The sequence below is a fragment of the Macrobrachium nipponense genome, chromosome 2 (assembly GCF_015104395.2).
Source record: "Macrobrachium nipponense isolate FS-2020 chromosome 2, ASM1510439v2, whole genome shotgun sequence".
NCBI classification, from domain to species: Eukaryota; Metazoa; Arthropoda; class Malacostraca; order Decapoda; family Palaemonidae; genus Macrobrachium; species Macrobrachium nipponense.
In genome coordinates this window covers 52933635-52951021 of record NC_087201.1, presented here as the reverse complement: position 1 = coordinate 52951021, position 17387 = coordinate 52933635, and the positions used below count along the sequence as shown (strand labels likewise).

The 17387-nt window shown below is 42.1% G+C and overlaps 1 protein-coding gene across 1 annotated transcript in view; it reads right to left on the bottom strand.

Annotated features, from left to right (window-relative positions):
* Positions 1-567: 567 nt before the first annotated feature.
* LOC135220580 (kxDL motif-containing protein CG10681-like) overlaps positions 568-17387 on the bottom strand; it is a 43495-nt gene continuing 26675 nt past the window's right edge. Inside the window, exon 3 of the mRNA XM_064257827.1 lies at positions 568-976. Coding sequence (XP_064113897.1) covers positions 696-976 — 281 coding nt within the window. The 3' untranslated portion in view covers positions 568-695. The remainder of the gene's footprint in view (positions 977-17387) is intronic.

Here is a 17387-nt window from a genome sequence, read left to right as displayed (position 1 = left end):
TTGGCTGAGATTCTAATTCTAATTTCCAATTCCATATATGTACTACTGTTCATATATTCACTTGGACCGAAAATTAGGACGTTGCTAAATCTAATGATCTCCCTTTGCTATCTTTTATAATTTCTAAATGAATCAATTTTCATCTGCAATGGTATTTTGTACAAAATTGTTTTACTTTTTTGGCTCTCATATTCTTTATTAGATTAGATTATAAAATTTTTGGCACATAGCCAAGCGCCGGAGTCATATTCTTTATTTAACAATCATTCTTAAGAATTTTGGTTCGATTCCTCGTATTTCTTTAAGGATTATCTCTTGTTGTTATTACTTTAATAGTAAAGTATTAATAACTTTGTAAGCAGATTGTTCATTGATAATAATTAGTGCATTCTTCTGAGAAAAATTTTCTTAACTCATAGGATGGGGCTTCCTATGAGTTAAAAAAAATTACCTCAAAAGTTTGAGAGAACTCTTCAATAATAATACAAAACGTGTACCCTAAAACTAGTAAGATTTCACCATACCTGTTATCTTTCATACAGGCAATAATGGGATAAAAAAAAAAAATTTAAACATCTTTTATTAACAAATTCCATCTACAACACTAACGTAACTGTTCAAACAGTACCTTAAATATTATCAGGTACAAACAAATAAATAATAAAAATGTATTATATCAGTAATGTACATCATAATCAATTATCGAAGGAAGAAGAGCTTGATAGCTTTGCACTGCTACTACTGTCAGAAGAACTACTAGCAGTTTTCTTCATTTGTCTCTCTGTATCTGCTCTACTGCCATCGCTTGACTGTTCCATCTCTTCGACTTGTTCAGACTTACTTGAATGCCCACTCTGAGCACTTTCCCCAGACACAGATGTTCGCTTGTTATTTTCTGAAGACTCTACCTGGTTACGATTACTTGATTCTCCTTCCTCATCTTCATCAGCTTCCTTAAATACTTTTTCCTGGGCAGCTGTAAGAGATGAAAGTAATAATAGATTCCCTTATTACAAACAACTGTACTTCATTATAAGGAACTGAAAAAAAAAGAGGCCCCTATGAGCTCCTACATGCAAAGAACCTATGTCAACAGAAGAATCAGAGGAATCAAAATATGTAAAATAATATTAAGGATCTAGAGAAGTCATTCTAGATTTGGGTACAGAACGAGGAAAACTTGGCAATTAGTTTAGATAATGATTTTATTGACTCTAATTTGAGAGAACATTCTTTAAGTAATCACTCTCTGTGTAAAGTGCAGGGGTTGTTATGATGGCTAACGGAGAGATGCCTACTACAATGAAACTCGGCTGTAAGAACAATTCTCACTAAGTTTGTTCAACAGTCCCTTGGAGAGGGTCTGACCATTACTTTAGTTGAGGTTATAACATATGTAACATATGTTTTTGATATTTGTAATGTCTGTTAAATATGAGTGAGGTGAATGAAATGAATAAAAGAAGTGTAGATAATGTTTAATCCAGGGTATGTACAAATAAATTTGGAATGTATAATTGTCTGGGCAATGAATTTGTAATGCCAGTACTATACTGATTGTTTTCAAAGTATCTTACTACATATAGTAAATCTCTTGCCTTTCTCTTCTTTATTCACATTTAACTTTTGCTATTATTATCATCATCATCATCTTGGAAAGAGACCTTTGAGATTAACTTTGCAGAAAATAGAAAAGAACAATATTCTGTATGCTGTTGAGCTTATATCTTCTCAACTTGGCATTAAGTATCTTCATTTCAGCATGTAAATTATAAAGCAGCTGTCCCAAGTTTTTTCATTATCAGGGAATTTGGTAGTTGTTCTACCGTTGAGAAGGATTTGAATGTCACCTGACATTTACAAAAAAAGGGGGTGATTTTTCATTGGTCAGTCATAATCCCAGGAGCTCTCCTAGTGGCTGTGAGTCTGGTTGACTGATGCAAACCTTGACTGGTTGGCACTGAGGGGCTCTGCTGGTGCTCTGTGACAACGACACAGCCAACCTCGTCCTTGAGCAACGAGCAGAACTCCATGGTGCCAAAAAATAAAGGTCAACATCGGTCAGCAAAACCCACAGCCAAAGGAGAGCTACCAGGATTGAGCAACCAATGGAAAATCATCACCCTTCTTTCATAAACCTGTATTCAGGTATAAATTAATACTACCTTTATGTACCCCTGGTGACATTCAAATCCTTTTCAATGGTAGAATGACTACAAGTGTTAGGTAATAAATGAACTTCCGACAGCTGCTTTATAATTTACCTGCTGAAATGAAGAAACTTTTATTCCAAGTTGAGAAGGCAAAATATATTACTAACAAACCCCTGTGGGTATATGGTTTGTTACTTGAACAGTCAGAATTTTCTTTGGTTCCTTGGTTGCAATGAATCTGCTCATATAACATTGTACTTCAACCCAGACGGCTGAGTGGTTAGATATCTGTTTATCTATCTACTCACAGGCATGAGACCACCTTCCCTAGAACTCATTCTTCTATGAGGGGTGATCAGGTGGCTTAACTCCCAGCCGGTTTAGGATACTTGTACCTCCCACCAAGTATAAGTCTATCCTATTGTTAAGACCGAAGGTTTGTTCCACATATGAACAAATAACAAATTTTTTAATCAATTTGTATTTTTCATAACTAACAAACCTGAGGTCTTAACGTTTACTGCCCACCTCTAGCCGCCCCTCTCTTTGTTATAGTTCCTGGGTTGGGGAAAGACTAAATACGTCACGAGGCTGTGTGTGGTCTCTGACCGAATATCACCTCGTACTTACAGGAGTTGCCAGATCTCACATATTCCTTGCTTACAATCTTTGAATTTTTTAACCGGTTACCAGCTAGCGCTTGGAAATATTCTATTGTTAAGACCTCAGGTTTGTTAGCTTTGGAAAATACAAATTGATTAAAAAATTAGTCATTTTTGTCTATCACAGTCATCTTATTTGACTGGGTGGTTTTTTTTAGTGTGGGGTTCCATGTTACATCCCCCCTCCTTAGAAGTCCATCACTTTTCTCACTGTGTGCTGTTTCTAGTAGTGCACTCTTCTGCATGAGTCCTGGAGCTACTTCGGCATGCATCTTCTGCAGTAATTTTGTCATGGGAATCATGGCTATTACACGGGGTAGTGGGGAGCGTGAAAACAAAAGTAAAATGTGTTCTTTCCTAGTGAGTATATTTTTTTTAAATACATTTTCTCCACTATTATTTGCAGTCGAGTTTCATCATGTTGCTGATGAACGATAATTTATAGTCATTAGCAGTGTGAACATTGTTTCTCAGCTTCGGCTACAAATGCAGCTTAAATTTAGCAGTACATACTCTATACTATATTTCCGTGCCGGTATTTTCTCCATAGCGAATAAATGTACGTATAACATGACAATATATATATTTCCTATTCTACTTAAGTAATGTCATTTGTAACAGAAATAAGTAATTTGTTACTATTGTACGATGGCTGAAATGCAAGCAAAACGTCGTTCTGTTCGGTTCAGTTGTTGTAGCAAAACAACTGTTATCATTCAGTTGGTTATGGGTGCAGCGTTTAAGCAACGATTATAACAGTACTAACGATACTTTTATCATTCTCGTTTGAAGAGATGGAGGAAACATTCTCTCTCTCTCTCTCTCTCTCATTGAATCTGACATTAAAAATTTGTAGAACTACCAGGCAGACCATTGTAAATGATTAGGCAAATGAAATTCCACATTTTCATTAAAGAGTTATTACATATTAAGGCAAAATATCTGGCTGTAACTCTGACTAAGGCGTAATCAACAAGTCTAGGGCACCGTAAAGGGGATTGTGACGCCCGTAGACTTTTGAATTTCGGTTAGAGGGAATTTCGCTTAGCGTCGGGCCCCCAGGAATGGAACCCCTGCCGTTAAACGGGGGCTGCCTGTACTTACCAAGTAACTACATAGCCAAGTTTAAGAGTACCGGCAGCTAAATTCTGAAATTTGCGGTAGTGATTAATTTGTTTTAAAAGTGAAGGTAAATGGCCTTACCCACTTTCTGGAAAGAGAAGAATTACTGAACAGAGAGAACTGATTTGTTATGTAAACGTCCATGTGTGGGGAGGCGGGCAGGCTCCCATTCTGTAATTACTTGGTAAGTATATACAAAATCTAATTTTATTGTAAAAATACCATTTTGCATAATACCAAGTAATTACATAACTGATTCTCACATTGACAGGAGGTGGTTTACATGGACTATTCTATTCCCAAACAATGTTAAAAGTCCGCATCATCATAATACTGCATTTCGTATCGCGCTCATGTTAACCATTAGAGACGGGGCAGTATAGCCACGGGTCTCCTGCTACATAAGTGGGAGCCTCATAGCGTAAGGTATTTCCAAACGCTAGTGAGGACTAACAAACAGATGCCTCTGCCCAGGGAGCAGCACTGACAATACAGCAACCTGAGAAAATAATACCTTCACCTACACTTATATGTATATAGTATATACTAAAATTACCCCTACCCCAACTGCAAAAACTGGTGGGTACTCAGGTACACTGTGCCCCCAGACCTACCAAGAACACAACATAAGAAACAAGGCAAAATGTGATAAGGAAGACACTTCCTACACTCCTTCTCCCAATACCATGCCAACCAACGATAAAGGCCCCAAAGTACTGCAATCTCATAAGTCGTTTCCACGTCCTGAAGATAAAAAAAAACAAATATCGGCTTGCACTTCCAGTAAGTCGTTTTAAGAATGGAAGTAAGGGAAAGATTGTATTTGAAAGTTAATGAAGTCTTAATTCTACAAGATCAAGGTCATGGTTTAGCAGTATTCTTGTTTTTGGCAAGAAAACCCAATGTAAGAGAACATACTGTGTCATCTGCCCAAAAAGCAACTCTTTAGTTTATATCTTGTACTTCGCTACCTCTTTTGGTTGTTGCAAGCGCCGCTAAGCAGAGAATTTTCTTTGTCAAATTACGAAAAGATGCCAAATCTAGGGGTTCAAACTGAGAAATAGAGAACCACTTTAGCACTATGTCTAATTCAATGAGACAAGTTACATGTTTCTCTTCTTAGTAACAAAGGATCAAATTACGTCACAAATATCTTGATTTCCACATAAATCGATGCCTCTGTCCCTGAACACCGAGGCAAGCATCGTTCTGTATCATTTTATGGCAGAAGAAGATAATCCTTTTGTTTCCTTAACAAATAAAAGGAAATCGGCAATCACTATTAAAGACGTTACAGTAGAAGAGATTCTATTGCTTTTGCAACAGTTTTGGAATAATGTCCACTTGCTTTGGTAGTATACATCAGTTGACGACTTACATCTGCATTTGGAAACAGTCTTTGAAGTTTCCCTCAAAAACCTTTTTGCTCTGAGGAGCCTCTCGATAGCTTGTACCCTGTCGGAGCCAGAGACAACAATTTCAATGAAAGTATAGTTGAAATGAGGCTGTCTGAGAAGCATTCTCTTTTGCGGTAGAAGTCTTGGACAATACTCCCCTGATCACTGCGAATGGGGGAAATGCGTAGAGGAACTTGTCAGACCAACCAAGTAGCAAGGCATCTGTTGCCCATGCTCGAGGATCCAGACTTGGGCAGCGAAAAAGCGCAAGTCAAAAGTTTTTCAAATTCGTGAAAAGGTCCAACATCGATGTTCTCCAAAGTTTCCATAGGTCTACACATACCAGTGGGTCTAAAGTCAAATCCATCTGAATCACTTGGTTCTGGAGGCTCAACTGGTCTGCCAAGACATTCATCTTCCCCTGAACAAATCTGGTGATGAACGGTCTGATTTTGTTTAGCCCATACAAGGAGGTCTCTCGCCACCTCACAGAGAAAGAAAGTGTGTTCCTCCTTGTTTGCTTAAGTAGGATAGAGCAGTTGTGTTTTCCCAGTGGACTGCAACTGTCCCTCTGGACACTACCGAGGAAAATGCCATCTGGCCCAATTGTAGTGCTTTCAACTCCTTGACGTTTTTATGCCACTTCCCAGAAATTTCCTTGTTTCCTAAGAGAGCTCCCCAGCCCAGATTTGATGCATCAAAATAAAAGTTTAGGTCTGGGCTCTGAGGAGAAAGAGACATCCCTTCTAGCAACCTGTCTCTTGATTTTCACCAACGCAGGTATTTCTTGATTTCCGGGGTGACCAGAAACTTGAATGAGTTGGGATGTCTTTTCCTGTCCCATTTGTCTCTTAGGTAGAACTGAAGAACTCTTAGATGAAGTCTCCCTAGGGAGACAAACTGCTCTATTGAGACCAATGTTCCCAGGAGACTCATTCACCCATTGGCTGTGCAAGACTACTGAAGGTTCAGTTATTCGTCTATTTTCTGCAGACATGACTCCACTGTTGTTGGGGAAGGAAAAGTCTGTAGACATGACTCGCACTGTTATCGGGGAGGGAAAAGCCAGAAAACAAAGAGAGTTGTGAGTCATTCCCAAATAAACCATCTCCTGAAGGAATCATCTGTGATTTTTGGTGATTTATTACTAATCCTAGCTCCTGTGCCAGCAGAAGAGTTTTCTGAAGGTCCTCCTTTTATTGTTCCAAGTAGAATACTATGTTGACCCCCAGTAGACGGAGTCAACCTGCTAAGGGAGCAAGGATGCATGTGAAGACTTGTGGGGCGGTTGACAGCCTGGAGCATAGTGCCCGAAACTGAAACACTTGATCCCAAAATACAAATCTTGAGAACTTTCGTGAATTCAGATGGATTGGTATGTGGAAGTAAGCATCTTGAAGATCTGTTGATACCATCCAATCCTCTTGATGGATGGATGCTAAAATCAAATGTGTTGTTTCCATTTTGAATTTAGTCTTTTGGATGTATACATTCGGGGCACTTACATCCAGCAATGATCTCCATCCCCCCTGATGACTTCGGCGCTATGAAGAGGTGATTGAAGAACCCTTCCGAATCTTGATCTGGGACTACATCTACTGCTTCTCTCTTGAGAAGTTATTATTATTATTAATAGGACTTAGTTTTTCCAGACCTCTGAGTCTCCAGTACACTCTTTTCGGGCTGGTTCTCGAGAAGTAAGGACACTTCCTCCTCGACAGCCAAAAATTGCTGTGAATTCTCAGAGTAAGCGATTAAGGTGACTGGCCTCTTGGTTAAGGGAGGAGTTTCCAGAAACGGAACATCATAGCAGTGTCTTAATAATTCTAACACCCACTGCTCCGCTCCTCTCTGGTCCCACTTCTCCAAATACTGTTGGAGGCTGGCACCTATTTTTATACAAAGGACACTGTGCTCACTTTTTAGTTGGGGGTTTTGTCATGGACATCTTAATGAACCTCGACGAGAACAGTACGTTGGCTTGAGTTCTGGCAGAAGGTCTTTGAACCCCTCCTCGAAAAGGATAGGGCTGCAAGGGAGACGAAGACTTAAAGACTGAAACATGTTTCCTTAGGTCATCTGGATGATTTGGTAAGTAAATCCTGTGTAGACTTCTTCTGTAGTTTACAAGAAATCCCATCCACTACAGCCTGTGGGAACAGACCTTCTCTCATGAGAGGCAAAAACAGAAGGGCCAATCTCTGAACTGATGTCACTCCTTTCATGGTGTAAGAATGCCATTAGCCCCTCCTCTTTGATACTCCAATGGTGTAGAAACCAGCCAGCTCCCTCAAGCCACCTAACTCCTTCATCTGCACATAGAAGTATGTTACGGAGATCTGACAATAATTCAGCTGGTAAGTGGGGAAATTTCTGGATTCTGTGAGCCAGACAGACTGTAGTCCATCAAGGAAACTCAAGTTTCCAAGACTTTAAAAAGATTACTAAGAAAATGGTTCAGCTCAGCTGATGAGAACATGGTCTTGGCTGCAGAAAAGGCTGACCTGCGGGCCAAGTTGATCAGACTGGAGAAGTTCCCTAGAGAAGAGGCAACCACACCCAAGGAAGAACTTCTCCTATCACATAGAATGAGTATCTTCTTTTCAAAAGACGAGATGGTGGATAACTAAAGTTGAATTTACCCAATTCTTTCTCCTCTGACATCTATTTTTCCACTTCTTTGAGAGCCTTCCTAGCTGGAATAGAAAGTACCATCTGAGTACATGAGCAGATTCTGCAGGACGACTGCTCAACTGAAGATCAACGCTGGAGATGAAGGGTTGCAGGAGAGAAGTAAGTTAGGTAGCTCTGTAGTAAGCAGCGCAATAAAGCTGAGTGAGCTATAGAAGGAGTGTCTTTTTCCACTCCCTCTTCCTCCTCTTCCTCGACTGATGATCCCAGAGACGTGTTGCTAAGTCCCCTGCAGTCATGGGTGGCTTCTTTAAACAACACAATATGTTGTCCAAGCACTGTTTAATCTGAGCGAGATCAGGATCTAACAGCCCTGAGGGTTGCTGTAAAGGTGCTGGAGCTACGAACCCAGTATTCAATGATTGATACTCAACAAGAGAAGCTCTATTCAAAGGTACAGAGGAGCATCTAGCTGACTCCGAGTAATCATCCAAAAGTGAGGACTGACACTGTCTTGGTGTATGAGAAGGCCCTAATCCTGGTTTATGATGGGAAGCTCTGGCACCAAAGACTGTCCATGAGTGAGAGGGTGAGAGGCCACAAGTGGGCACTCGGAAGAAGGTAGATGTTCGGGTGCAAGTGGATGCTCAAGAGTATAAGATTGCTCAGGTGGAAATGGGCGATCAGTCAGTGTTCTGCTGTGGCGCCAGCTGGCGCTTAGACACTAGGGGACGATCTGAAGAAACTCCATTACTTGAATCTAAAGGTGTTACCGCACGTTTTCGTCTCGCTATCTCTTGACGTTCACCTGAACTATGATTGAAAAAATACTCTGGGCTGTCCCAAAAACTACACGAGGGAGCAGCTTCTCTCACTCTCTTACAAGGCACCTGAGGGATGCAAGGTACTTCTGCTGACCTTTTCAATGGTCTTGATTTACCACTGTCGTGCCATTGGTGCCTTTGTTCTGGACTCGAATCATCAGAACTAGCTGAATGACAGTGCATTTCATGAAACATGCCTTTCCACTGATTATCTGTCAACACTAGGGCATTTATGGTCGGTGAAACTGAAGGACCGACTACCTGGGGGCAGACCCCACTGACCTCCCTTTAGGGTTTCCTGTATTGCTTCTTCCTGGTGCAGGGGAGTAAACTAAGGACCTTTGCTTGGAGAACTGGCCGAGTAGCCAGCTCCTCCAATGTCACTTCTAAATCACTCACAACGCTTTCCTTTTCCACAAAAGCTTTTACAGAGGCCCCAATTTGAGCTACTGTATTCACTAACATGTCAAATTTTTTCTAAAAAATGGCAGTGGCATTGGGTTTGGGAGTGCGGGAACTGGGTCTGGGGTTAGTTGGAAGAGAGGCAGTACTATTAATGGGGGACAAAGCAGAGAGAGAAACAACAAGTGACTCAAGAATTAACTGATTCCTGACTAGTTAAACTTTTCCCTAGCAGTCGCTTTTCTCTTTCTGTTTTTCTCTAGTTTATTCCAATGAGAGTGAGATTTTTCAATCCTTACTTCCCCAATCCTTATACAGGTAGTTGTCGACTTACGACCTATGCGAATTTCGTCTGATAGATTTTACGACCACTCGTAACTAGAAAATGGTGTACGACAGTTTTCCCCCCAGCTTCTGCTTCTCCACACACGCGGCTCGCTGTGATGCCGCTGCTCACTCAGTGTAAACAGCATCCCGCTACCATGCGCATCCTCAGTGTCTGTTTACATATATCTTGTGCTTTAGATAATTTTCGAAAATGTCTGCCAAGAGGAAATTGTTTCTATCTACTCCTCAGCCTGCCAAGAAGGAAAGAAAGGTCATTGACCTGGACACAAAAAGGACGGTGATAAAACAGTTTCAAGGAGGAAAGAAAGTTAATGTTTCGCACGTGATACGAAGTTATCGCACTCTACTGTGTCTACGATTCTGAAGGACAAAGAAAGGATTCTTGAAGCTGTGAAAGGATCTGCACCCATGCGATTGACTGTGATTACAAAGCAACGTACCAGGCCTATCCATGAAATGAAAAAATTGTTGAATGTCTGGATGGAAGATCAAATTAAAAAATGAACACCGTTAAGCCTTTTTACCGTGCAGACGAAGGCTAGAAGTCTGTTTCAGCTTTGAAGGAACGTTCTGGAGAAGACTAAAATCAAGAATTTTTGGCAAGTGTTGGCTGGTTCAAGAGGTTCAAGAACAGATTCCAACTGCATAATGTTCGAGTGACTGGAGAAGCAGCGAGTGCAGATGAGGAAGGAGCTAGCAAGTTTGTCAAAAATCTGGATAAAATAATTAGAGATGAACGATATCTTCTAGAGCAGATTTTTAATGTAGATGAAAATGATATTTTCATGATAAAATAAAGTTTCACATATACTTACCGAACAGTTACATAGCTTATAGTTTCTTACCTACGGCAGTCGAAATTCAAATTGTTGGCGCCAGCGGCGTTGCTATCTTAAGTATAGGTGATACAAGACCCGCCCACATCCGGGAACCCTGGGTACTGCTAGCCTTCTACCGTCAATTTTCGTTTAGCCGCCACGTCCATCTGTGGGGAGGTGGGTGGGCTTTGATTATGTAACTGTTTGGTAAGTATATGTGAAACTTTATTTTATCATGAAAATATCATTTTCACATAAGTGACTTACCGAACAGTTACATAGCTGAATCCAAACTACCCGGAAGGAGGGTAGATGGACTACATAAAAATGACAGTAAGACCACATTAAACAGCAAATGTTGCAGTACCCTACCTTGTGAGAGAGCAGCTGCAGTAGAATACTGCCTCTGGTTGGCGCTCTCATTACTCGTAGGAGACGTGGCAGTATAGGCCAGGGTCGTTCCTACTTAGTGGGATTTTGTAACCATGGACAAGACCGTTGGTTGACAAAATATTAAAAAACAGATAATGCCCTTGCCCTGGGCTTCAAAAACCAGATAAAAAAAAAAAACAACAGACCATCACCTATACCAAAAATAATGACATACTCAAAAGTAATAAATAAGATCTGGAGGTTCTCCAAAGTACTATGAGCCTCCAGTCTGCCCACGACTCAACAACCTATAACAAGGCGAGGAGACAGTAGAGGATAGAAAGTTCCCCTATGTTTCCTTTCCCAACACCATGTCCGCTACCGACAAAGGACCCAATTTACAACAACTATCATAGGTAGCCTCTACATTCTTCAGGTAAAATGAGGCGAACACAGATCTCGATCTCCAAAACGTAGATTGAAGAATCGAGGAAAGCGACATATTGTGCTTGAAGCTTAAGGATGTCGCCACTGCATGTATTTCATGTGCTTTCACCTTAAGCACATTTAGTCTGATCTTGGACTTGAGAGTGTGACTCCAGTATCAGACTTCTCAAAAAGAACGAAATAGCGTTCTTGGAGAGGGGTTTTGCAGAATTCTTAACCGAACACCAAAGTCGGTCGGAATTACCTCTTAACGGATTGTGTCCTTGACAGGTAACATTTCAGAGCTCTGACAGGACATAGTAAATATTCTTCGTCCATCGGACCCACTATATTAGATAATCCCTTAAGTACAAAAGATTTAGGCCATGGGTTAGAGGGAGATTCGTTCTTTGCTAAAAATTCGTTAACAAAAGAACAAACCGCATTACGATTTTTGAACCCCACCTCTTTGTGGATGGCTTGTAACTCACTCACTCTTCCTGCTGTAGCCAAAGCGAAGAGAAAAAGTGCCTTCCTCGTTACATCTCTCAAAGACGCTTCACGAAGTGGCTCGAATCGTGAAGACATCAGAAAAGTTAAAACTACGTCCAAGTTCCAGTCCACACTATCCTTCTTGGATACTTTTACTGTATTAAAAGATTTAATTAAATCTCCAATAGAGGAGATGTCAAGCCCTCTATGCTTAAACACTGAGGACAGCATAGCTCTGTACCCTTTAATTGTCGATACCGACAAGTTCTTAACTTCTTTAAGGTACAGCAAAAAATCAGCTATTTCTGTCACAGAGGTTTTAGAAGACGAGAAATTATGTCTTCTGCACCACGTCCTAAAGACTCCCCACTTCGATTGGTAAAGCTTGGCAGAAGAGCTTCTTCGACAGTTAGCAATAGCCTCTGCCGCTCTACGAGAAAACCCCTTAGCTCTGACGAGTTTCCGGACAGTCTGAACCCTGTCAGTGACAGAGCGGACAAATTCTGATGATACCTGTCGAAGTGGGGCTGTTTGAGTAGCCGAGGATACTGAGGAAGAAGTCTGGGATGGTCTATAACCAACTTGAGAAGGTCTGGAAACCACTCTTTCCTGGGCCAGAATGGTGCTACCAACGTCATTGACACATTTTGATGTGAGAGGAACTTGTTCAACACCTCTCTGATCATTCCAAATGGGGAAAGGGGGAAAGCGTAAACGTCTAGACCCGTCCAATCCTGAAGCATTGCGTCGGTCTTCCAAGCAAGAGGATCTGGAACTGGGGAACAAAAGATCGGAAGTCGATTGTTCCTCGACGTGGCAAACAGATCCACTGAAGGTCTTCCCCAAAGTTTCCACAGTTCCTGACAAATTTTGTCTTGCAATGTCCACTCCGTGGGAAGAACTTTGTTTTACTCGACTGAGTTCGTCCGCCAGTACATTTAACTTCCCCTGTACAAACCTCGGAACGAAGAGGGAAATATCCTGATCTTGAGACCAGAGAAGGAGATCTTCTGCGACTTTGTTGAGGGAGAATGAATGGGTTCCTCCCTGATTCCTGATATAAGATAGAGCGGTGGTGTTGTCGGAGTATACTGCCACACTCTTTCCCACGACCAAAGGAGCGAATGCTTGCAGACCGAACCAAATCGCCTTCAACTCCTTCATGTTGATGTGATTCAACCTCTCTTTCTCTGACCATAATCCTGAGATCTTTTTGGTCCCTAGGAGAGCTCCCCAACCTCTGTCCGATGCGTCGGAGTATAATTCTACGTCTGGGTTCCTTAATGTCAGGGAGAGACCCTCTTGCAATCTTTCCCTCGACATCCACCATCTCAAGTCGTTCTTGATCTCTTCCGACACTGGGAACGAATATGTGTCTGGTTGAGACTTCCGACACCAACTCGCTTTGAGATAAAACTGGAGAGATCTCATGTGAAGACGACCCAACTTTACAAACGTCTCTACTGATGATAACGTCCCTAGAAGACTCATTCATTCCAAGGCGGAGGAGGACTGACGGTTCAGGAATTGGCTCACTTTTTTGAGGCAAGATTCTATTCTTTTCGGGGACAGAAAAACCCGAAAAGTCTGAGAGTCCAGAATCATCCCCAAATAGGGGATCTTCTGGGACGGCACTAATTGAGACTTCTCCAGGTTGATGAGAATTCCCAATTGACTCGCTAATGACAGTGTCTTCCGTAAATCCTTCACGCACTGTGTCCTCGAACCCGATCTGAGAAGCCAGTCGTCCAGGTAAAATGCTGCATTTATGCCCAACATATGCAGCCATTTCCCCAATGGAGCAAGAACACGAGTAAATACTTGAGGGGCCGTCGAAAGGCCGAAACAAAGGGCTCTGAATTGATACGTCCTCCCTTCGAACACAAATCTCAGGAACTTCTTTGAACTCTGGTGAATTGGGACATGAAAGTAGGCGTCCTTCATGTCCAGGGACACCATCCAATCGCCTGGGCGAAGTGCCGACATCACAGAATGATTTGTTTCCATATTGAACTTTGTCTTCAGCACAAAAAGGTTCAACGCGCTTACATCTAGCACTGGCCTCCAACCTCCCGAGGCTTTGGGAACTACAAAGAGTCTGTTGTAGAATCCCTGAGAACTGTCGAGGACTTCCTCTATTGCTCCCTTCTTGATGAGTGCATTGACCTCTGCTGCTAAAGCCAAAGCTCTCTCTGATCCTGGAGAATATGCTGTTAAGCTGATTGGTGTATCGGAGAGAGGAGGATCTAAAACAAAAGGAATCGAGTATCCCTCTCGAAGAACTTGAACTACCCATTGCTCTGCACCTCTTCGACTCCATTCTTCCCAAAAAAGATGGAGTCTTGCCCCTACTTGCACGTGAAGGAATGGCTTCTCACTTGTCCGAAGGTTTGGGGGGAGGTTTCTTTGAGGACTTGTACTGTGGACGCAAATTAGTCCTGGGTCGTTGCCACTTAGGTTTATTCCCTCGAAAGGGATGCTTCTGAAGAGGAGAAGACTTAGCTCCTGTCGGAGTAGGCTCTTTCGGACGTCTGGAAGACTGAAGAAGGAGATCATTAGTAGATTTCTTTTCTAAATCCGATAGAATTTGTTGAATGGTTTCTTCAGGGAAAGATGAGATTTACAGAGAGGAGCAAACATGAGAGCCGACTTCTGGTTATTAGTGACTCCTTTAGACACGAAGAACACCACCTTTCTCTCTTCTTCATCACTCCCATTGTGAAAAGGGCTGCTAATTCTCCTGAACCATCTCTAACAGCCTTATCCGCACAGGACAGAACTCCTAACCAGTCTGTAGGCAAAATCTTCTTCTAAAGACTGACAGTCTTCAATCTTGCGAGCTAAAGAGGCAATAGTCCAGTCCAAAACTAAATACCTTCAAATTACTTTAAAAATATTCTTCACCAAATGGTCCAGCTCTGAAGAAGAAAACAAAATTTTAGCTGACGAAAAAGCTGCTCTTCGGTGTGAGTCCACTAAACCGGAGAAGTCTCCCTGGGAGGAGGCAGACACTCCCAAAGAAGGAACTTCTCCAGTTGCGTAGAAGCGATACGCTTTACTCTGAAGCTTAGAAGGTGGAAAGCAAACGAAGCCTTACCTGTTTCCCTCTTCTTAGAAAGCCACTCCGTTGACTCCTTGAGGGCCTGCTTCGAGGACTGAGAAAGAACCAGTTTACGTAGACACGAATACGCTGTCTTCCTATCTTTAACGAACATTGAAGGCGGTGAAGACGGAGAAGCAGGTTCAAAGTAATCTGGATAAGTTGGACAGGAAAAATTTAAGAAGACTCGAATAAGCCGACGAATCCTTGTCATCTTGATCCAAAGCTTCCTCTTCAGACTGCACGGAAGCAGAGTCGAAATCAGGCTTATGTTCTACCCCGGTGGAGGATTTCAACAAACTCATAAGATCCTGGAAATGCTTCTTAAATGGAGCTAAGGTAGAATCGTCTAACACTGTAGAAGTCGATGGTCTTTCAGTCGAAGAACGATTCTTTCTAACAGGTGAAGTCTCCGCACCACGAGTCGACACAGGCGAACAACCAGTCGAAATTCCTATCGACTCACGGCGAGGGGAGTCGAACAAAGACGAGCGAATACGCTTCTCTGGACAGTAATACGGAGTCGAATGAGGCGACCGAGCCGAAACTGCGACCGAGACTCGCTTGGGAGAGTCGAGCGATCGTGAATTATCACGAAGTTTAGTCCGAGAGCCATTGCTTTTAGCCGAACAATGCGACTGCGGAGGAGATTCACTAAATATCACATCCGGAGCAAAACTACACGAAGGTTGAGGACTCCAATGCCTCTTAGACTTCTTAACAGGAGTCTGTGACGAATCACCCGCAAGAATCGAATGTCTTTTTAACGGTTGAGACACCAAATCACTTCGCCTTTTGCGCACTGGCGATTGCACTTCCGAATCAGAAGACAGACGAGAATCACAAACACTAACACCTTTCCACATCTTTTTGGACGACACCCGCGAGTCGTCGGAGTCGACGGCTGACCGTGGGCAAACTCCCCCAGCCTCCTTCCGACCTCCGGTATGTCTTCTCCCGGTTGCGGGGGAGCGGGACAGTGACCTTCGTCTGGGAGTCGAGGGGGAACGGACAACCGCCTCCTCAGGCGCAACATTAACACTTTGCACTGCACTAGATTTCACTGTACTATCTACAAAAGCTTTAAAAGACATTCCTAACTTCATAACTGATTCAGCTAACACTTCGAACTTTTTATCCATCTTAGACTCAAGCAAGGCAATGGTGTTGGGTTCGGAAACATGGGCAACTTGAACAGGGGTAATCAAAGGAGAAGTAGGAGGACTATTAATTGGAGAAATATTCTCTAATAAAGGAGAGGCAAGAGAAGACTTATTTGTCTCCGAAGGAACAGGAGTAGTTTCTAACCTATTCTTACTACTAGCCCTAAGAGCTGCCTTCCTCTTCCTATCTTTCTCCATTTTCTCAGCATGCGATCTAACCGCCTTCCATCCCTGGTTCATCCAATTCTTTACATTCATCACATGTCACATCCATACCATTACAATTTTGTCCTCTGCATTTAGTGCACTTAAGAGTGCGGATCGTGACATAACTTAGCTAATCTTGTTTTGCAGCCAGCGCTGCAAAACCTTACAGCAGATGAACTAGAATCTGACATAATTAGCAATAATGACGAAAAACTGAATAGAGATAGCTAACTGGCAAGAAAAAACCAAAAACTTGTACATCACCAAACCAAAACCAAAATCCAAAATGGCGACGCAGGAGACTGCAGCGAAAATCTCACAGGTGTTACCCCGTGAGCGGCAGAAACGAAAATTGACGGTAGAAGGCTAGCAGTACCCAGGGTTCCCGGATGTGGGCGGGTCTTGTATCACCTATACTTAAGATAGCAATGCCGCTGGCGCCAACAATTTGAATTTCGACTGCCGTAGGTAAGAAACTATAAGCTATGTAACTGTTCGGTAAGTCACTTTTGTGAAACTGGGTTGTTCTGGAAACGAATGCCAGCACACACTTACATCCACAAAGAAGCCAAAAGCATGCCAGGTTTTAAAGCATTTAAGGTTAGGCTGACTCTGTTGCTTGGTGGGAATATCGCAGGATTCATATGCTGAAGCCTTTCCTAATTTACCACTCTGAAAACCCACGAGCATTCAAGAATGTAAACAAGCACGCTTTGCCTGTTTACTTTTGCTCTAATCATAAGGCATGGATGACTCAGCCACTTTTTGAAGACTGGTTCCTTAACTGTTTCATTCCTCAAGTGCGTGAATACTGTTTTGAGGAAAATATTCCTTTCAAGATTTTACTGCTGCTGGATAATGCACCTGAACATCCACTTCACTTAGATGATCTTAATCCCGATGTGAAAGTGATTTTTTTGCCACCACTCCAATTCTTCAACCTATGGACCAAGGTTCGATTGCTGCATTTAAGGCTAACTATCTCTGAACCACTTTTGCCCAAGCCATATCTGCTATGGATGCCAACCCAGAACTAACCCTGCGAGAATTTTGGAAAGATCATAATATTCTTCAGTGTATTAAGAATCTGTCTGCCACCTGGGAAGCTGTGAAGGAGAAGTGTATGAATGGCATTTGGAAAAAGTGTGTTAAAACATTATGAGAATACTTTTGCTGGATTAGAGAGTGAACCAGAACTAGAATTAATACGGGAAAAAATAGTGAAACTGACGAAAGAGCTTTTTTTGGAGTGTGATATGGAAGATATTGA